Source organism: Atractosteus spatula, chromosome 12 (assembly GCF_055471065.1).
Source record: "Atractosteus spatula isolate fAtrSpa1 chromosome 12, fAtrSpa1.hap1, whole genome shotgun sequence".
NCBI lineage: Eukaryota > Metazoa > Chordata > Actinopteri > Semionotiformes > Lepisosteidae > Atractosteus > Atractosteus spatula.
This window is the reverse complement of record NC_142717.1, coordinates 15252564-15275849: the sequence shown is the minus strand read 5'-3', so window position 1 is coordinate 15275849 and position 23286 is coordinate 15252564. Positions and strand designations below refer to the sequence as shown.

The 23286-nt window shown below is 37.0% G+C and overlaps 1 protein-coding gene across 1 annotated transcript in view; it reads left to right on the top strand.

The window, feature by feature from the left end:
* The window catches only part of plcl2 (phospholipase C like 2), a 109998-nt gene that overhangs the window by 55158 nt on the left and 31554 nt on the right, over positions 1 to 23286 (top strand). The window contains exons 2-3 of the mRNA XM_088929430.1: positions 3861 to 6347; positions 14006 to 14209. Coding sequence (XP_088785556.1) covers positions 3861 to 6347; positions 14006 to 14209 — 2691 coding nt within the window. The remainder of the gene's footprint in view (positions 1 to 3860; positions 6348 to 14005; positions 14210 to 23286) is intronic.

Genomic DNA, 23286 nt, shown 5'->3' with positions numbered 1-23286 from the left:
GTAATTTATTCATGGGATTACTTAGAATAAATTTCTGAGCATATCAACATGATAAGACAGTTAACAGTCTGTAGTTCTTTATGCATATTGGATGTGTACAGATAAAACAAGTTTGTGTATAGACATTTGTCGGTGATGTTTATCGTGGAATTAGTACAGATAGTCCTGTTACTATTTGCTAAGTGTTAAAGTCTCAGAGTGTTTACCAGTATGAATGAGGCTTTCTTAATAATATCAGACAACTATGACAGTTATGTACTGTAGAGCTTTCCTCCGTCTCTAATTTGCAAGTTAAACTTCCAAGACATCCTAAGAACTTAGCCATCCATCATAATACTCCTTGGTTTATCAGTAGATGAAGCGCTGAATTAGTGAATCTAGTTTTTAAAGTCCCTCAGAATCATTTCAGCAGAATGATGCAGCAAATAATAGTAGTTCTCAAAATATAACCATGGTAAAGAAACAAACTGTCAAAAATGTAAAGATACTCATATTGTCAAATTTAATTTCTAATCCTAAATTACTATTACATTTTTAAAAACATGTTTTGCTTGTCTAAATATCTTCCACCACAGTAAAATAATATTTATAACAATATTTTATAATAAATCAAATAATAAACATTGCTTTGAAAATCTCAAAAGCACAATTATTGTTAATAACATTGAAAGTAAGTGTGTACTGCAGGTGTGGCAGCTGTGTTGATTGCTATGGTTTATTTTTACTGTGGTCAATTTAATTTATAGTAGCAGTTGCATGTGAGTTCTGGAACCATTAGGTGAAATTTATATGTGTATTTTAAAAAAAGCCTTACATCTGTTTGTAAACAAGGGCATTTTAAATAGAGAGAAAGCGGTTTGATGCTACAAATGAGATCTAACTTGCCACTCCTTATCACAGGCTAATCCTTCCTGGATGTGAACTGTCAGGAAACCTTGTTTTCAAAAAGATTGTTTTTCCACAAGCAGATGGCTATGTTTTGCATGAATAATCAGTACAACTTTAATATGCTGAAGCTGGTTGCTTTAAGACAGTAGATTATCCCACCTTTGTCCATGGAGTCTGTAATAATATTGCTTGTATCCAGGAGCATTCTTTTTTTTCAAGCCACTCTTAATTTTCACTTTCTGCTCTCAGTTGCCTCTTGTAAATCAGCATCTGTCAGCATTGCTTGCTTAATTTTAATGTTGATCTTCAAAAGCCACCCATTGTATGTACTCATACAGCACCAAAGCATTTACTGTGCATTAGTTTACATTGAAGCACAAGAGCAGTAGCAGAGAAATGAAATAAACATCTCTAATAGTGCACACAATCATTCTTTCAGAAGTAGCCTGAATCTGTTGTTTCTTACTGATCGTATTGTAAGTGCACAGCAAGATAATTGTGAGAGTCACATACTGTATGATGGCGAATAAACCATGTCCAAACCAGAGTGTTTATGAAAGCTGTTTCTATGAAAACCACCCTTTTCACACTTCTCTTTTTACCCTACTGAATCAGTTAGTCAATATGTTTACAACAGAAAAAAACTTTACAAAAGGAAGCCATTCTGGTTAAAACAAATACAGTAAAGCAGAGGTGTAGCCTACAGTCATGTTGGAATTAAATTACACTAATGTGGAAATTTGTAAGATTGTAACGGCTGCTTAAATCACATGGAAATAGTATTTTCTAAATGCTTTCAGCATAGAAGTGTGTTGTATGTTAACTTTGAAGTAATTGATTTCACTGAAAAAAATTAAATATCAAGGGTACAAGAGAGATTGTGTACTGAAAGATTTTAGCTCAGAAGCGAATAAGGCGATGACATAGTGTAGCTGCACAGCCTCTAGTCACTAGCTCTGTTACCATGACAATGCTGTTTTTCGCCACACCCAGCCAATGACTCACAGCATTGCAGCTATCCAGATTGTTTTTTTTTAATGTTCAATTTGTTTATTGGCTTTCCAGAGAAGACAAAAGAATATTACATGTTACTGCAATAAAAACAAAATGTGAACAATCTCGACTGCAAATGATTTTTTGGCATTTAAGATGACCTGTGACTAGTTTTCTTCCTATGGTCCTATTGCTCTTCAGCTCTATGGATACATAACTAACCTCTACTTCCCAGAGCATTCTCACTCCAGGAATGGACTACACAGCCCTTCAGCACTGACATGTAAGGTTCTACTGAGTTTTTGGTGTTAGTGTTTTTCCTTCCAGAAAAACCCTTAGCTCCCAATTGAGGTCAGACCTTGTTTTTCCCCAGGTAACTTACACTATGAGTGTCGTCATCCTATAACCTCATGCAACCCAAGGAATAACTAATTGCAGGATTCCTTAACCTTTTGCTCATGGATTCTGAGCTCAGGGATCTTTCAGTCACCTTCTGTGTACAGTGGATTTAGAACTATGAAACAATCTTCCTTCCTCAATCACCCATGGTTCACCCCCTCTAACAAATCTAAACTCCTAATGCTTTTTGTAAACACTAAAAAAAGTTAAATTATTAAACCATCCTCTCCTGGGGAACCACAAATCTCCTTCAGGGTTTGTAACCACATTTGATGTTTCTACCCAATTCCCCTTCTGAGATGAGAGAACACTTCTGGGTCTGTCTTCCATGGTCTTAAACCTTTTTCTGTATTATCAGTGCAGTTACTGCCTCGTAGATCCCATTTGGCCAGAACTGCTGTCCAATAACCTATACCATATCGGTGACTCTGCCACAGCAAGAACTAAGTATGTTAGCACTTTACCAAGCAATACTCTTGGTTGCTGACGGGGGAACAACCTAGTGCCTAACCCAAAGGCATTAGGACAGCTTCAATGTGAGAACTGCTTCCTTTTTTCCAATGGGTCAGGCTGGAGCTCTTAGCTTATAGAGCAACCGAGTGAGAGCTTACAACCTGAGAGCATAACCGCAGCAACTGATATATGACTAGGATCCCACTATTGATGATACAGTCGTGGGCATTCTCTCTGTTGTTCCCTCTCTTTGCTCTCTATCTCTACATTCTTCTCTGTGGGATCTCCCTCTCTCAACCCATTTTGAAAATGACCAGTTAATGGACGTCAGCTGCGCCAAGTGCATTCAGATCTCACATGTATAGTAAATGATAAAAAATAATGCTCTTAACCCACATATTCTCTTCCGATGTCTCTAATAATCCTTTTTATATGGATATGAACCTTTATATGATTCTTTAAACACCTTACCCATGCAAGCTCCCCTTGCAGCTGCTGCTGTTCTGCTACAATTGTCATGATCGGGAACAATGATTAACGATATATAGTGTAGGTTAACACGCTGCAGTGAAAGTGTGCACCTGGTTTTACGTGTATTGACATATAATTTAATTATATTTAAATACAAAACTGAAACTGTTTTCCAATCGCCCTACTAGTGTAGTGTTCTGTTCATTGTTTCATAATGAGACGCCATAAATGTTTTTATCTTAATTTCAAATGTTCCGTTTCCAAAAGCTAGCTTTAGTTCAAAACAACAATATTCTTTCTGAGTATAACAAATATGCAGCTATGGTGACATGAACATTACAGCACCTGTGGTTTCTTTTTACCACCTGTGACAAGATCATATAGTAACAATGATATAGCTACTATTATCCTTCATCCGTAGTTTAATGAATTCCTATATTGTGGGGAACATAGTTATTAATGAAATCATTCTTCACATTCTGGCATTGATATCATGGTTCCTGTTTACACATCCTTTTCTTAGCAGACTATATGAATGATATATGGCTGATTTATGAATATATGACTGACTATATGAATGATATATACAGGAAAGCTTTGCAGGTCTTCACTAGCTACCATACAGTATATTGAATTATTATTTCCCCATTTTCCAGGATGGCTCAAGACAGAGACGAGAGAGAAAGAAAACAGTCTCCTTCAGCAGCATGCCAACTGAAAAGAAGATCAGCAGTGCTAGTGACTGCATCAACTCCATGGTGGAGGGTTCGGATCTCAAAAAAGTTCGCTCCAATTCCCGTGTGTATCAGAGGTCCTTTCTTTTAGATGCGGATATGCAGTCGCTGAGATGGGAACCTTCCAAAAAAGAATCAGAAAAGGCAAAGATTGATATTAAATCCATTAAGGAAGTGCGAACTGGAAAGAACACGGATATTTTCCGAGCTAATGGAGTTTATGATCAAATTTCAGAAGACTGTGCATTTTCAGTCATATATGGGGAAAACTATGAATCCCTTGACTTGGTTGCTAACTCTGCAGATGTAGCAAATATCTGGGTCACTGGGCTCAGATATCTGATATCGTATGGGAAACACACTCTGAACATGATTGAGAGCAGCCAAAACAACATGAGGACTTCATGGTTGTCTGATCTCTTTGCCGAGGCAGATGTTGATGGTGTGGGTCAAATAAGTTTAGGCACAGCTGTTCAGATGATTAAAAACTTAAATCCTGGACTGAAAAATGTCAAAATAGAGCTTAAGTTCAAAGAGTTTCACAAAGCTAAAGACAAAATTGGAAGTGATGTTACAAAGGAGGAGTTCATTGAAGTCTTTCATGAACTTTGCACAAGGCCAGAGATCTATTTTCTGCTAGTTCAGTTCTCAAGCAATAAGGAATTTCTTGATGCCAAGGATCTCATGATGTTTTTAGAGGCAGAACAGGGAATGGCTCATGTCAATGAAGATACCAGCCTTGAAGTGATCCAAAACTATGAACCATCAAAGGAGGGCCAGCAAAAAGGATGGCTGTCTTTAGATGGCTTTACCAGTTACCTCATGTCCCCTGAGTGCCATATATTTGATCCTGAACATAAAAAAGTATGTCAGGACATGCTTCAGCCCTTATCCCACTATTACATTAATTCATCACACAACACGTACTTAATAGAGGACCAGTTCCGTGGCCCTTCTGACATCACAGGATACATTCGCGCTCTTAAAATGGGCTGCCGGAGTGTTGAATTGGATGTCTGGGATGGCCCAGACAATGAGCCAGTCATTTACACAGGACACACGATGACATCACAGATAGTCTTCCGCAGTGTCATTGATATCATTAACAAATATGCTTTTGTGGCATCTGAGTACCCCTTAATACTTTGTTTGGAAAATCACTGTTCACTCAAGCAGCAGAAGGTCATGGTTCAACATCTGAAAAAGATTCTGGGGGATAAAATCCACACTGATTCTCCCAACATAGAAGAGAGCTATCTTCCATCGCCTGATGATCTGAAAGGCAAAATCTTATTAAAAGCCAAGAAGCTTCCACCCAACTGTGTCAACCCAGAAGGTGATGTGACCGATGAAGATGAGGGAGCAGAAATGTCTCAGAGAGTGGGTAACGAAACTGGGGAACAACAGTCTCTGGTGCCTCAGAAGAGATTTCAGCTTTCCAAAGACCTTTCTGACTTGGTTAGCCTCTGCAAATCAGTAGGTTTTAAGGACTTTCAGGTCTCTTTCCTGAACCAAAAATACTGGGAGATCTGCTCTTTCAATGAGGTCTTTGCTACCCGCCACGCCAGTGAGCAACCCGGGGACTTTGTCAATTACAACAAAAGGTTTCTTGCCAGAGTTTATCCAAGTCCCATGCGGATAGATTCCAGTAATATGAATCCGCAGGATTTCTGGAAATGTGGCTGCCAAATAGTGGCCATGAATTTTCAAACTCCAGGCTTGATGATGGACTTGAACATTGGGTGGTTCCGCCAAAATGGGAACTGTGGCTACGTACTACGTCCTGCAATTATGAGGGAAGAGGTGTCATATTTTAGTGCCAACACTAAAGACTCTGTTCCTGGAGTGTCTCCTCAGCTTCTCCACATTAAAATAATAAGTGGTCAGAATTTCCCCAAACCCAAAGGCTCGGGTGCCAAGGGTGATGTAGTTGATCCTTATGTATATGTAGAAATTCATGGGATTCCAGCTGATTGTGCTGAACAACGGACAAAAACTGTCAATCAGAATGGAGACAACCCCATCTTTGATGAGAGTTTTGAGTTCCAGATTAACCTGCCTGAACTGGCAATGGTGCGTTTTGTGGTGCTAGATGATGATTACATTGGGGATGAATTTATTGGACAGTATACAATTCCATTTGAGTGTTTACAGCCGGGCTTTCGGCACATACCTCTGCAGTCACTCACAGGGGAGGTGCTACCCCATGCCTGGCTGTTTGTGCATGTGGCCATCACCAACCGAAGAGGAGGAGGAAAGCCTCATAAGCGTGGTCTTTCTGTGCGGAAGGGGAAGAAATCCAGAGAATATGCCACCATGAGGGTTCTTGTGATTAAAGCTGTGGATGAGGTCTTCAAGACTGCTGCCCAGCCACTACGTGAAGCCACTGACCTCAGAGAGAACATGCAGGTAAGACATTCACTAAATAAACATAGTAATTATTATGTTTTTTAAACTTAAAAACAAGTTTAAAATTAAGTTGTATGAGGCACCAAAGTGTATAATAGTGTGAAAGGATTTTTGAAGTAATCACTTGGGTTTTAGTTACAAGATTTTTCTTTGCTAAAGCTATGGTACAGTTACAGCAGTTCTCAAGTTAAAAGCATTCTGTGATTCATTAAAAAAACTTTAAAAAACGTTCCAAAGTTTAAATGACAGCAGTAACTTGACAACCATTGTGTGACAGCCTTAAACTCTGTTGAAAAAGATAAGAATGATGCGTTTGTGGTTTCAGTAATGAAGTAATTTTCATAGAAATTATTATTTATCAGAGACACTTTTAGTTTCAAGTAAGAGAATAATGGTAAATTGTGTATAACCTTATTCAAAACTGTATGGTGAATCCCCCCAAATTAGTCGGTTTTCCTTTGGTTGGATTAATAGTAAACAAATCTGTTTTCAGTATTTTGACAGCTTAGTCTTTTAAGCATCTCAAACACAAAAGATTTTTAAGCATCTCAAACACAAAAGATTTCTATTTATAGCATCTGAAAAATAAGGACATATGGGTTTATACTTTGAATAAAGACATTATTTATTAAAAAATCAGAGGTGCAATAGAAAAATAAGATTTCCAGGTACTGATCTGCTTGGAAAAACCTCTGTCAGGATAACATTTTATCTTATTGTTACTGTCAAAATCTTAGCAAGGAAATATATTGGAACATATACTGTAACAAATGTATTACTTTTTATAAGCAATGCAATGTTGTTTTTTAATGTTTGATTTTAATTCATACATCTGAGAAAGCATTGGCTTTGCATATTTACAAATATCTCCATTCTCTGACTTTGAATCACATGGGAAAACTTCAATGAAACAAATCTATTTTTCAGTTGTGGTTGAAGTAAGACTTGTTCCTCTAAAAATGTAAAAGCAGTTTAGAAAAATGTGAAGTAACTACAGAATCACCTGCTATACAAATTATAATAGTACAAAGATTAAGAAAGATTAAATTATAAAAAAATAAGTACATATGACTAGTCATTCTGAGAACAGCTTTATTTAAAATTTGAACAAATTTGATCTGTGGGTGAATATTGTGCATTCATACTTAATTTAGGTTATTTTCATTGGATTCTGGAAAAACAAGCCTTTGTGTGAGTGTGTGTGTGTCTGTGTCTGTGTGGGTCATGCAGTGGACTGGCATCCTGTCCAGGGTGTACTCGGCCTAGAGCCCATTGCTCCCTGGGATAGGCTCGTGCTTCCTCCTGACTCTGAACTGGATAAAGCAGTTAGAAAATGAATGGATAATACATTATGCAGCACATCAAATCTATAGGACAACTAAAAATAGGTACATTATTACTATAACATATATGATGTACATATATATGATGTACATACAGTAAAAACTCCAAAAAACCTAAATCACAACATTAAAACCAAGTATTTTAAAATTGAATAATAATCCTTACACTTATATAGCACTTTTCTGGACACTCCACTTAAAGCGCTTTACAGGTAATAGGGACTCCCCTCCACCACCACCGATGTGTAGCTCCCACGTGGATGATGTGACAGCAGCCACATTATGCACAGTATGCTCATCACACACCAGATATCAGTGGGAAGGAGAACAGAGTGATAAAGCCAATTAATTGATGGGGATTATTAGGAGGCTATTATTGGTAAAGGCCAAAGGGATATTTGGCTAGGACACCGGGGTTACACCCCTACTCTTTTAGAGAAACGTTATTACATTATCACATTATTGATCCTACCCATTATATCTTTAGGAGGTGGGAACTGCTGAACTGGAACACCAGGCAAAAACCACCATAAACATGGGAAAATATGCAAATTCAACACAGAATATGCCACAGTCTGAAATTGAACACAGCACTATCCACCAAACAACACAAAAAAACCTGTAATACCCCCTAACTTAAAAGAAACTCATAGTAATTACCTGAGGAACATAATGTTGTTATTTATATTGTACTGTACTGCAGTAATTACTTTAGTGGCAAATGATAATTAACAGCGAAAAATATGTCAGTATAATACACCACAGTTTTTGTCACAAAATCCTGCAATATTGTATGTGTTATGTCTCTGCCAGGTTTTTATCCAGGATAAAATGTCATATGTTAACACTTGGTTGCAAAGAAGCAAAGTAATAATTACCTTTTGTTTGATAATGACACAGATTAGTAGTACAAAACACTGACATGTATTTTTAGAATTAATATAAAATAATATGGAAGCCTAGTTTTTTTAAACAAAATATAATTTTGGCTAAGATTTGACCTTATACAGTTACCTTATACAAATGGATTCATATTTATTGCAAGAAGCTGGGGTTAGTTTTTTCAAAAGGTCTGCTTAACCTGAGTGGTGTGCCTCACTGCTCTGGGTACCCAAGCAGTCACAAAGCAGATCAGTCCACTGAATCTTCATGCACTCACAAAACAAATGAATTCACGTATAACGCTGAGGTACAGTATGTCCATTATTAATTAGCTGTCATTCATGTTCATCACTGGCAATCATCCGGTAACCAAGTAGTCATTTATTTCTTATTTAATGTACTGTATTATTAATATTTGTTTGCATATCAGATGCTCTTATCCAGGGTGAGTCACAAAATATATTATACTCTGTTTTTACTAAAGTAAATATAAGAAATAAGGAAAAAGAGACACTGAAACTATAATATTAACATTTTAGAAGTGAGAGCAGTTAGCCAGTGAGAGCTGTGCAGAGACAATGTCAAATGAGTGCTAAACAAGATATAAGAAAGAGTCATTGATAACAGAAAAGAAAGAATGCCTTTGAGCAGAGTGTAATGTCATTGTAAAGAACTTTGACAAATGCACATACAGTAACATACAGTGCCTTGTAAAGGTATTCACTCCCACCCAAAGATGTCCTATTTTGTTGAATTACAAATGACCATATTGAACAGTGTCAGTAAAGGCTGCAAAGAAATGCTCTTCCAGCCCTGGAGCTATAAGTTTCAATCTAATAATTTCACTCTTTTAAGGTAGTATAGCACATACTAAGTGATCAAGTTAGCTTTCCATTCATCCATTCTTCGAGTATCAGAAAGCTGCATGCTTCTGAGTATTACAGTATGTGGCATCAGTATAACTGCTCAGTCCTTTCCTACCATTGGGTTGGTGAGTCTCTTCAAAATAAAATAGAAACCGTGATTTGGTTTTGGCATTGTAAAACATTTAGTCATATAGTTAGACATGACGTATAATTTTAAGAGCTTTTCTGACACATTTATTGAAAATCTGCATTGGTTAATACATGCAGGAGAATCCCCTCCCATTTTGTGATTCATAGTTTCTCTTCCTAGAAAAGATCACCAGGTGAACAGAACCATGAGTCAATGCTTTCAGTCTAACACAAGCTAGACATTCATTTGAGTACATTTAATATGGCCCTGTGGTCAGATCTGATTGAAATCCATAAGAAACGTACGTACCCATCAGTGGAAAATCTGACACAATGGATGAAGTAATTTAATTAACTGTAACATGATCAATACTATTATGCAAATGAAACATTTGCAGGATTTAGGTCATGGTTAAACCCCATCCTGTTTCCACTGACAGTCTGTTCAGATAGAATATTTATTATTTGTAATAATTTGGACAGTATATAAATCTAGTAACAAGCATAAGACCCCTGGATTCTCTTTTAATTTAAATTTAGTGTTTTAGTTGGAATCAATTACTGTATGCTTGAACTGAAGAAACTGTGTCAATGATTGGTGCTTGTGCTTGTACCTCTCATACTATTATTAGTAGGAAGGTTTGGAAATATGTCAGGTGACAAAAGTATGAGCGTAGTGCTAAATAAACTTGGGTGGTTTGTTGTAATGAAAAGATTATTTTTTAAAAATTAGGGTGCCATATCACCCTGCAACTCACAACTGGCAACCCACTGAAGCTAAGCAGGTGTGAATCTGGTCAGTATCTGGTGAGACCTCCTGAGAAAAATTAAGGTTGCTGCCGGGAAGAGTGTTAGTGGGGCCACCAGAGGGTGCTCACCCTGCAGTCTAGATGGGGTCACTATACTGTAAACAGGCGCCGTCCTTCGGATGAGACATTAAACCGAGGTTTTGATTTTGTGGTCATTAAAAATCCCAGGGCGTTTCTCGAAAAGAGTAGGGGTGTAACCCTGGTGTTGTGGCCAAATTTCCCTTTGGCCTTCACCAGTCCCCATCTATGAATTGGCTTCATTACTCTGCTCTCCTCCCCACTGAGAGCTGATGTGTGGTGAGCGTACTGGCACATTATGGCTGCCTTTGCATCATCCACGTGAGAGCTGCACATAAGAGGTGGTGGAGGGGAGTCCCCATTACCAGAAAAGCCGAATATAAGTGTATGGAATTATAATTAAAAATTAAAGATAATTGCGTTTCATCACCTGTGTTACATAAATATTACTGAAAAATGTTAGTTTTTACTTTTCTTTTAATTTAGTTTCTCTTTTGTAGAGAAGGTGCTTTAAAAAATGATCAAGTCTTTTAGTTGAATGAAACACACTTGGGGACTTAAGTGAGAAAAATAGAAGGTTGTGTGTTCCCACTATCAATTCTTTTAATAATGCGCTTATTTAGTAACTCTTCTTTAAACTTGATAAAAACTTAAGAAATGTTGCAAACAAGAGTTAGGCCATTCTACATATCTTGCTTATTGGATTTTGCTAGCTAATGAGCTAATAGTTTATTGAAAGAAAAAGTGATAAGTGCCTCCTGTTCTCATTAGTTTCCATTTGTTTCCTCTTGTTCATGTTTTACTGTATGTTCTGAAATGTCAACACTGTTATGTCAATACCTTGAAAAGTTTAAATACTTGAATCAAGTCCCCCTAAGTCTTCTATTTTAAGACAACAGAAAGATTTACTGTAGTTTTTCAGTCTCTGAGTAGAACATTCCTGTATGCCTGGGGATTGAGGTGATTACTCTTCCCTGAACTAACTCTAGAGCAGAAGCACCTTTTTCGCTTTTGTGGAGGCCAAAATTGTACATGATCTTCTAAATGAGAACTTACTAATGCATTGCACAATTTTAATAACATCACTTGATCATAGTTCCATACATTTAGCCATATACACTAACGTTCTGTTTACTTTTTTTATTGCTACCCTGTGTTGTCTAGAAGATGACAATGATGTACCGGCATGTAACAGTCCATTTTTGTCCATGTTAAATCACAACTAATAGGTTTTTCAACTGTTTTTCTTGACCTAAATCTTTTTGAGTATCTTTTAGGTTCCTCTTAGTTTTTATAAAATTTGTGAATTTCATTAGTTTAATAATGGTACCAGAATTTAGATAATTGATTAATTAGAATAATACAGTTCCCTGTGATACTGTGCTAATTAAATCATTCCAGTGAGGATATACTCCCCCTATGGACACTCTTTGTTTACTATTCATTATCACTTCTCAAGATAATTAAATCTGTTATGAGCAACTATAATGAAGGTGACATCCTTCAACTCCACTATGCCTAGATGAAAGCCATGTTTGTGTTTTCACTCCTGATCCTTCATCTGCTGAGTTAAGGAAACTTGGTGACTGGCCAGATTAGAAATTTCTAGAAACCCCCAGAAAAGCCCTGAAACTGCCACGTGGTAGAATTTCAAAAGAGATAGCAGAGAAGTGTGTAGGAAGAGAGTGTCCAAGTTTGTGAAGTAAGAGGCAAGAATAAGCAAGCTACAGCTGACCATCTAACTTCATTTACAGCATGTCCACATTTTAGTGCATGAAAGTGATGAAGATTAGTATCTGATGAAAGAAGTGGTTAGGTTCTGAGAGCTCACTCCTATTGTAAATAACTGAAAATAGTAGTTTTTGAATGTTTGTGTCTTTTACGTTTGTATTTGTCTAATAAATATGTGTGTACCAAACTTGTTCCTGTTTATTTTTCCATCATTAAATTGCTGATGAAAGATAAAAGAAATCACATGACATTGTAGGATGTGTTACCTTCCTCATATTCAAGCTGGTGTCATAATGCTTTTCCAACTCAGATTTTACACTGTTTATTTACACTACTCCCCTGTCAATCTAGTTTTTAATATTATATGATCTGTTTGTATCCTTTACTATTGTTACTTGGTTAAAGTTTTATAATATATTTTAATAAAAATTAAATTAGTCAAGTAAGACTTTTCAAAACTCATGCTGAATTTCCACAGTAGTCATTTTTCCATAGATGATTCTTTGATTCACTGTAGTTCAAATTATTGTTTCCATAAAAAATGGTGGTAATCCTGATTTAGGTAGGTGTTCAGGTAAACTGATCCATGATGTATGCTACAATTAGTTGCGACACACTTAGCTCTATTTATCATGATAGTGTGGATCAGTCCCAGGCCAATATTTCATCTAAGGGCTATGGGAGAGCAGTGGCCAATGTGACCCCTTTCTTCAAGAGCAGTGGTACAAGTTGGATGGAGAACATCACTTATCAGTTGAAGATAAGGAAGGATACAAACATGCCGTGTGGTACATCTACTGTAGCTCGTTTGGTTTCCAATAGCAAATTGATCTGAGGATCTTATCCAGTAGTTTCTTAAATGATTCCAGTCAGGTTGCCTGATTTACCTTTTACAACACTGAATATATCATGGTCCATTTGAATTCAGTCATATTATACAAATTACATTACAAATTTACAAATTACAGATTACGAAACATCTCAAAAGAAATGTTTAATGATTAATGTTGTGACTGTTAAGATTTAACTGGCTTTCTGTTTATTTCAGGACTGTGCAGTTTTCCTTTATTGACTGTTGTTGAAAGAGACTGATTAACCTTAAAATCAGGTGTTTCCCATGCACCTCCTTTGTCTTATTGGCTTCTTCTTTTTGTTTAATAATAGTTTTCATCCAGTAAAGTCCACAGATGTTCTTTAGGTTCTTCTGTCATCTGTCATGAGACTGACATTAATGAAATACTTCATTTTGTGAATTCAGTTGATATAGCTGTTTAATATACTTTTGAACTTGGAGGCTCATGACCATTTTAAAAATGACTTAAGATGATTAGAGAATTATGAAAAGGAACATAAAACATCTGGACAAATCCAATACAATTTGATTTAGTATCATACTGTATAGATACAAATATGAGTTTATAGTCTCATACTATTGAATTTTAAAAGAAGAAAACAATTTTTAGAACAAAAGCATAAAAATACACTACCGTCCTCACAGACCATTTATATTATATGATTTGGTAAATATGGACCTTGGCAAAGAAAGCAAGCAACCTGGAAAACAGGAATAGGATCACAGTAAAGATGTTCTGTATTTTTTAAAAAATGTATTTACATATAAAATGGCTTGTTTTAATTTAAGGGGATTTCAGGCTTTAGGGTAAAAGTGTTTCTTATATAGACCTCTTTAAAAATCTTCTTGGGGATTCAGTCTTTAACTTGTTGCTTTTGTTTCACACTGACTTTCTTACATTACAAATTCATTAGACCAGTTAATTAAAGCTTGTAAAATAACAATCAAAATCAATGGGTATGGATCTAACACTTGGACACTTGTGATCTTATCAACGTTCTCTACATCTTTCTCTCTCTTCTTCTAGAATGCTATTGTCCCCTTTAAAGAATTGTGTGGCCTTTCTCCTGTGGCTAATCTCATGCAGTGCATTTTGGCACTGTCCACACGCTTAATGAGTGGAGACAACACACCCTTTGTGGTATTCAACCTCAAGGACCAGTATCCCAACATGGAGCCACAAGGACAGATTCCAGAGATGCTGAAGAAAATTGTGACTGCCTATGATGCTGTAAGTACAACTGTGTTTTCCTGTCAAATGTTTTTATTTTCCTAGTCTTAACTGAGGCATTGAAAATTAAACGCTAGCCAGCTCAATACCATGCTGCCTCTTTCTAGATTGAAATAAATTAAAAATGATTTAGTAATGCCATTGCAGTTCTCTTTTGACACGCAAATTATAGATTAAGTTTTACATTCTTTTTAGAGAAGGAGAAGAAATGAAACCAGGCTCATTTCACAGTTGTAGTGTGGTTTATGATGACAGGATGAGATATAACCTGTCTGGCCAAGAATAATAATGGATGAGAGGTTTGCTTTAATATGGTCCTTATAATTAAAAAAAAAAACTAATTTGAATCTAGATATTTGAAATGTAGTCATACAGCATAAAGTTATCAGCTTCAGGTTCCTGGGTAACTTCATCACTAATGATTTAACCTGGTCCCTGCATGTAACTACAAAGGATGGAGCATGAAGCTACAAAGGAGGCACAACAGTGCCTTTACTTCCTCACACAGTTGAAAAAAGTTGGTCTATCTTCAACTTCTGGTAAATGTTATAGGAGCATAAAGGCACAAACTTCCAGATTCAGAGACAGTTTCTTCCCACAAGTTGTCAGATTACTGAACTCTACCCCTACCACTGGCTCACACTGATGTTGTATGTTATTTAACTTGTTGTTACTGCTGCTGTTCTGTGTTAGTTTTTTTTGTTGGTGTTTCCTTAATGTCTTTGTATTGGAGCATACATGCAAATAAGCATTTCATTGCACTTGTGCATATGACAATAAACTGAACTGAACTGAGATCTATGCTCAAGCGAGATCCCTTGTTTAAACAATTAAGTTCTGAAAAGATGTAATGGGAGGGTCCCCAGATGATTTCCTCTTAAAGTGTCGCACATGGCACTAGTACAGAAGCTTGTAGTGGGAGCAAATACTGTACAGCCCATGTGAAGATGTACTGTAGGCACATAGACATACCCCTCCCCCTTTCACACTAACCTACCTTCTAAAACAAGCCTGGTATTAGAATAACCTAGAGGAGTGAGCCAGGAAATTTAACACCCCATCTCCTGTGCCACACACCTTTTTTTCATCTGGCAGTACTGGTATAAGGGCCCTAGCAATGAAGTTGATTAGTAATTGGGAGGGAATAATAAGAAAGGATATAACAGGACCTCCATTTTTTAAAATAAATTATTACAGATGTAAACCTACCATATTATTTTTGTTGTTGGATTAATAATGCATAATTAGAGTGATACTGCAATTTTATTTATCATCCGTTAAACTGCATTTCGAAATGTATTATTGTATTATACTTTTGTGCTTTGAACATCTCTTTACTATACTGTCTCAAAAATCAGTCATCTCAGTATACAGTAGCCTCCTGATCAAAAAAATGATGTCTTGTGGTAATGTATATGATACAATCCATCACCCCATGCAATCCATCACTTTCCAATTTCTGTTACCATCTCTGTCCTTGTCATGATGGAATAAAAGCTATGCCTGCACACTGGAGTAAAAAACAAAGACTTATCCCAGTGTACCTACTGTAATAAGAAACAGAGTTTGACATGGCTTGAAATTTAAAGGCAAAAGATTCAGGCATCTTATTAATAACTATGTTTTTTGGTATTATAATAATAAAATACACTGCACATGTTTTTCATTCCTTTCCTGCTTTTCACACTGTTCCTCAGCTTTCCTCATTTGTGTAATGACTGATAGACAAGATCACAACAATCCCATTTTCACAAAAATGAAATGAATCTTGAAGTGAATCAAGCACTCTTTGGGAGAGGACTGAAACTTGTGTGTGTGTTGCTTTTTATGTTTGTGGGCTCTTTTGATAATCCATCAGAAAATCTTACCTTTTTAAATAAATAATAATAAATTTATTTTAGAGGTTAAAAGTACAACACATTTACTAGTTACACTACTTTGTTGTGTTGGAGCCTTTCAGTATACAGTATATCAAAATTCTATATGTTACATTGGTATGCAAAACCAGGGAACAAAATTCACAAATATTTAACCAGAGATTTCACTGAATCACTTTTCCATAATACACATCTTCTTTCCTTGGAAGTGTAGCTTTTCTTAAGTCATGACTTTAAAGAACATAGAAATGGAAGTTGAATAGTACAGTAACATATCGTACGGGGTACAAGACTATATCCCAAAGACGGAGAGGTACAGTACTTGTACATATGTATTCTGCTGCATCAAGGTGTGTTCTATGTACAAAATCAAAAGGAAGCAAATTTTAATGAAATGTCAAATAAAAAATTATTAACTGTCATTTTAACATAGTAAAATTATGGTAAATCACAGTTCATACTATTGTACCTCTTAACATTCCATCAACACTCTTCTGTACAACTTAGTTAAATTAAGTTGTGTATATGCAGTATTACAATTATAGCTTAGTTTAAATGTCAAAAAAACATCTCTGCTTTATGCAAATGGTTGCTTAGAAACAACCATTTGTTTTTTAACTTGTTTTCTCGGTTAAAAATTGGAAAAAAAATCAGAAATCACAAGCTCGTAGAATCTGCAGTAATTGTATGAATTACTTTTTCAGATGAACCAAAGAGTACTGTACATAGTCACTTACTACACAACAATAGATAATTCCCACAGCCATATCACCCTGCAACTCACAACTGGCACCGCAGTGAAGCTAAGCAGGTGTGAGCCTGGTCCGTACCTGGATGAGAGACCTCTGGTTGTTGCTGGAAGAGGTGTTAGTGGGGCCAGCAGGGGGCACTCACCCTTCAGTCCATGTGGGTCCTAATGCCCCAGTATAGTGACAGGGACACTATACTGTAAATATACTGCTGTAAGTATACTGGACACTATACTGCTGTCTTTCAGATGAGATCATGGCCTCCTAATAATCCCCATTTAAGAATTGGCTTCATCACTCTGTTCTCCTCCCCACTAATAGCTGATGTGTGGTGAGCATTCTGGCACACCATAGCTGCTGTTGCATCATCCAGGTGGGGCTGCATATTGGTGGTGGTGGAAGGGAGTTCCCATTACCTTTAAAGCGCTTTGAGTGGAGTGTCCAGAAAAGCACTATATAAGTGTAAGCAATTATATTTATTATTATTAATTGGCTTCTGGGGACATTGGCCCTGGTGTGAGGGTGTGCATGTCTGTGTTTGTGTCTGTGTGCCTGCCCTGCAATGAATTGCCATCCTTGCACCGATTGCTTGCCGGGATAGGCTCCTGCACCTCTGTCACTGAAGGTAAACCCTCATGTGGAAAAAGCAGTTGGAAAATGGATGGATGTACAGACTAATATTGCATAACTGTTTTGAATTTAAGTTGTGGAATTAAACGAGTTAGTATGTGGTTTAACAGCATTAGCAAGCAAACTGTATCAACCTTTACACTGAAAAGCAGAGAGGTGATTTATTTCGCCACTTCGTGATTTCTTTCTAATTTCTTTTTAATAGCACAACTATGTTTTGATGACTCTGACAATTGGGTGTAATTAATTTTTAGGTTTTGTGACTAATAAAGCAATTCTTTTGAGTTATTCATGGCTCTCTGACTAATTATATTTATACTTAGTATATAATGCAATGGCACCACTATTACAGTGCAGAGTAAACTGTGATAATGCATTGCATATGCAAAAAGAAGACATTACAGAATTACACGATTGTGTCATTTTTAATATTGTATAGCTATAAATATTCTGGGGTGCATGTTAATTTTTGGAAGAATTTATCCATCTTATGTATGACCTAATAGACTATTAATTCTACAGACATGTTTATTTGTATCTGCGGTAGTGATGCACGGATTGACCCACACCCATGGGCAGTTGCGGGTTTACCCCCAGGTCGGGCGGGCTCAGGTTAAAAAAAAAAAGATTGTAGATCGGGTCGGGTGGTGCGGGTTCGTTTCTCACAACTGCGGGCTGGTGCTGGTAAAAAAAAGCCGACCTGCTCATCACTATTGTTCAGTGCAATTTCTAATGGAGCGGGTTCAAACCAGGTTCTGGTCAGTACTTTTAGGAATTTAAATCGGGTCGGGTGGGTGCGGGTTTGTTTCTCACAACTGCGGGAGGGTGCGGGTCAAGAAAAATCAGGGCTCTGCATTGGTTCCCGCATCATGCTAGCCGGGACCTGGACGCGTCTGGCTCCATTATGGTTTTAAGTTTCTGTTCCTGTTCCTGTTCCTGTTCCTGTTCCCCTTGCCGGTCCTGACCCGGCTCTGGTTTTTAATCTTCAGTCTCGAATGGGTTGCCTGGCCTTGGATTTATGCTCTGTTTTAGAATTTCTCTTCGGAGTCGTCCCTGGATTGTTCGCCTCGCTTTCACCTCCCCCGACCACCAGCACTCCTTGGACACGCCCCCCTGTTTTTATTCCCGTATCCTGCATGCCTTTTTCCCCAGTGTTTCCTCACTCAACCCCGGATCGTGTCGTCTGCATAGGGTCCAGAAAGAACTGTTCCTGACAACTAGTCTGCACCTTTCCATTCCCCAAACTTCCCTAATAAAGTGAAATTTAATTGATATCTTATTGCTATAACACTAGATAAAAGGACTTGAAGATGCATAAGCATAAGCTTCTGGTATCCAAGAAGTTTTATTGTCCTTCAAGAATTACCTTTGAAAAGAAAAACCGTGATCAATAAACTAAAGTGACTATTGTTTGCATGTCTAAAAGCACCTAAATGTGCAGCTTTATTCTAGTGTCCTGTTGGTAGATATGTGCCACTTCTCTGAACAGCATTTGCTAGACTGCTGTGATAAAAGGGTCCCTTTTGCTGCAGCTGTGAATAATTCAAAACCACTTCCTTGTTTATTAGGGGAATTTGTTGCCTCTCAAGTGGGTTCACCGCCCTTGCTGTCGTATCAGCATAAATAGCAGGTGAATTATCTGGTCTCTACATGACCCTATTTCAGAAAAACTTTAGCTTGCATTCTTACTGTAAGTGCATTAAATGGACCTTGTTTGCCCAACCAAAGTCCAAGCAACGCGTATTGCATTGAGGTGACATAACCTTTTAACTGAAGAGGGTTGAGAGAGCATTTAGGAATTTGATTAATATCTAGGCAAGGTTTTTTTCTACAGTTTTATTTTTAAAAGCGCTAACTAAGAGCACAATTTGAACTCTATGTCCAGGTATTATGGGTTCAAACCTGTGTGTCACTAGCCTTCTGTAGCCAGGATTGCCCAGGATGCAACACACAATTGACTAAGTGCTGCCGGGATAAATTTCAGATTAATCAACTGAACTCTTCTGTGACTTGCTGCGTGCCTGCAGCCTTTGCTTTGACATCACTGAGAGACGTGCTGCTCCTCCAGTCCATCCTCCCTCTTCTGTAATTTGCTATGTAGCTTACATACAAATGAAAAATGGCTCTGAAGGTACAGCAGATGTGCTGGAGGAGCACATCAACATTTGATGCTCTGTACAAGATCTGGATGTGGTACTGCAAGAAGGTTCAGGTGACATCAGCAGAGAGTGGACGTTTCAAAAGTTAGTGCCAATTCCATATTCAGTATTTAGTAATTGGCACTTCCACAGTTTACAAAAACTATTTCTATTTGCTTCTACTTTGCTTCGCTTAAAATCTTTATATTCTTTGTTTTTTATTGTTTCTTATCTACTTTTTTGAGTTTTCAAAGGAATGCTAATGCAAATTAAATACTACCTGACAAAACCTGTGCTTACTAAATAATTCAATACCCATGTAATATAAACATGGTATGTATAAGGTTGAATTACTGTTTCTGCATCTTGCAAGAGATTGTTATACATTCTGGCTGGCACGAGGTGATTTGCTTTTTGTCTTCTGTAAAATGAGATAGAGTTCAGGCAGTAAGAATAAATAAACACTGGATTTGTTGTAAAGAAAGGAAAAACAGAATTCACGCTCAGAAAGAAATGTTACACGGTATGTTCACAGTTTCAAAATCACTATATGTACTGTATGTGCACTAAATTTAGCAGGACTTTTTTCAGCTTATATGACATATGAAAATAGCTGATGTGTAATAATGGTAAGGCCACTTCAATTGGTGACAGAAACATAGTTCTGCTTTTAATTTCAATTAACCTTGTAACATGGTTGCAGTAGTTGTGAGGCGAGCTTGCATAGTTTCAGTGTCTATAGAGTCATTTAATTAGGAGTAATGAGTTGAGTAAGTTTATTAGATTGGAGCACAAATGTGTGCACATACATTACAAGCAGACATTTTTACATGTGAGCTGAGCAACCTTGCTGCACATGCAGACAGTGCAGCACCCTGCTGCAGCTGCCACTCATTAGCGGCCTCTTTAAATATACGAGTTGGGTCACACAGGGAGAGAGAACATCACACACAGAGAACACCCATGATGATACCATTATGGTATCAAGGCAACACCCAAAGAGCAGTCTCCTAGGTAAAGGCATGACCAGTAGGTGAGGAGGAATGGTTAGCTCTCCCCATGGTTTAGCTCTATGGTAAACCTCATGGTTCATATAAGGAGCTTTGGTCTTACTGAATAGGAGACAGCTCTCTGGTGGAACCCGTCCTAGCATCACCCGGATAGGCGATAGGTTTCCCTTTGGCAACAGAATAAAGTAAAGCAGAATTAGACATGGCTGTTGCCAGTAAATGTTATGTAAATGTAAATGTCAGGGATGCCAGTAAATGTTATAGTGGAGTACCCCTGGCCAAACAGGATCAGATGAAATGGGTTTGCACTGCTACTGCAGGTTATGAGTAAACATACAAAGGTTTAAGAAAAAGATAAAGAGACAGGATAGATAAATTGATGTTCAGCTGATTTGAAATCCTGTCAGCTGTCTGCTTCTTCTTGCTTTGTCATTCTTTGTGCTTGGTGCTCTGATTAGGTTATGGTTTTTAACTTCTTTAAGGATCCAGTGATGCTTAAGGTGTCACTAAAAGCTGGGTATCCGGGCCTGGAGGTAGGGTACTGTGGGCATGGGTTCGAAACTTCAGGTCTCAGTTGCCCTAGAGCAGTGTAGTGACAGGACTGTTGAAACAATCCCAGTTGCAAGTCTGCTAAAAATCCACACATATTTGGGCTCTGAGACAATGTGTTACTGGGGATGACCCTTCTGGTAATCACACCGATGGCATCTGGCTGTGTCACTACAAACCTTTAATTTTTTATTCTTTAAGAATTTGAGAAACTACAGCTGGATATAAAAAACAGATTAAACAGTTGGATAGCTTGAAGAATATTTTTTTTTATTGTGTCACAGTCTCAAATATCATTAAGGTAAGTCTGGACAGTTACAGTACATACCCTTTGAAGGCTTGCACCCTCCAGTGAGAATGGGGTTGAACATCTCACCCCATCTGACCATTATCTGTCTGTTGCGCTAGCAGGACTTATTTAATGCTAATACCAATGCATGTAGCTTAAAGTATACAAAAGTCTGTCTATGAACAAGGATCAACTACTGTATGTGAAGTCTTTGAAAAAGTCGACTTTTTTTCTTAATCACACAATACTGTACATAGTTGCTGATTTTGTGTATACAGTACATGAATCCTTTTTAAATATTCCCTTTCATGAAACCATGAACTTTGTTAACAGTCATTTGCAAAGTGAGCTCATAAATAATACTAAATTGTAAATAAGGGTATTTCCACTGATCTTGTTCAGGTTTGTGTATTTTAACCATAACAGTCTCAGGATCCGTGCCTAGAGGTGTTTCAACAAGGATGCTGCAGATGTGGTGTTGTTTTTAGTCTTATTTGACAGTTTGCAGTTGTAACCATGGCAAAATCTTGGCTCTGATTCAGATTTAAATGTTATATAATACATTATAAAAAATCAGTCCACTGCAACTGTTATTTATTTGTTCAGATTACACTTTATAAGGTGAAAAAGAAAGATGTGTGGGTGCTTTTAATTATAACTTTTAAGATAAATTTCATTTTAATCCTAAAAAACAGCAAATGTTGACAGTATTCATTTAAATCCTTTAATGAAGCATTTTTCTTTTCTGTGGGAAATTGATAGCACACACGTACAACCTTGTAAATCTCTGCATCCCTCTGTTAACAATAAAATGTACATTGCCCCAAGAGCAATCTTGAAGCTTAATGGAAATGTAAATGGACTTTGGCTGGTATTGCCAGACCACAGCACATTATAATGACTTTTATATCGATTGCTGTGTCACACTGGCAAGTGTGGACATCAATGTGTTGACGAACATATGGTGACATTAAAACAACTGTAATTAAAAGTGTTTTTTTACAAGGCTCTCTGAAGGATTGATCTCTGAACTGTGTAACTGTATTCATTTTTATTGTTCATCTTTGCAATTACTGAAAAGCCTTCATGGGAATACACAAGCCAGTGAAGAGCATGCAGTATATAAAAAGTAATGCTAAATGTAAGCCAATCAGAAAAAAATTCTGTATTTAAGTTGTAGGACAATGGTGACTTTCTCTACTTCCGATCTATGATTAAGTACTGTTTTATGATGCAAGCATTCTCACTGTAGACAAAAACTGAAAAACCTGTGACAGGAAAGGGGTTACAACAGACTAGCTCATGTGCTTATTCCTCCTATTGAAAGTGTGCTTCTCATGTTTAGTGTTTCTTTATACATTATACACTAGTAGCTTTGGTGTGCTAATGTTAACATGACCACGTAAAGTGTATTCAAATTTATTATATTGGAAAAATAAGGATACCCTTCAGCCGGTACAGTTTAGAAAAATAAGGCACATCTTATTTCTCACATTTTAATTAGAATCCATTTTCTTTACATATTTAAAGGAATACATTATATCCTTCTCCATTTTACTTCTCATTAATTTGACATTTTCTTTTTGTCTTCTGACTCTTCCTTTTCATTTTGTTCTTTTTGATCAGGTGCTATAATCCGATTTTATCAACTATTTCAGAAAAACTAACTTTGGATAAATGATGGTTAACTGTGTAAATAGGCAGAGTAAATTCTTGCTACATAATTCTGTGAAACTCTGAATCTTTTGTAAACAATCTTTAGTAAAGCATGGACCTGCTCTTCTCCGTACTCAAGTCATTTTCCATATTAAAAAGCACACAAATGGCCCCTCGGA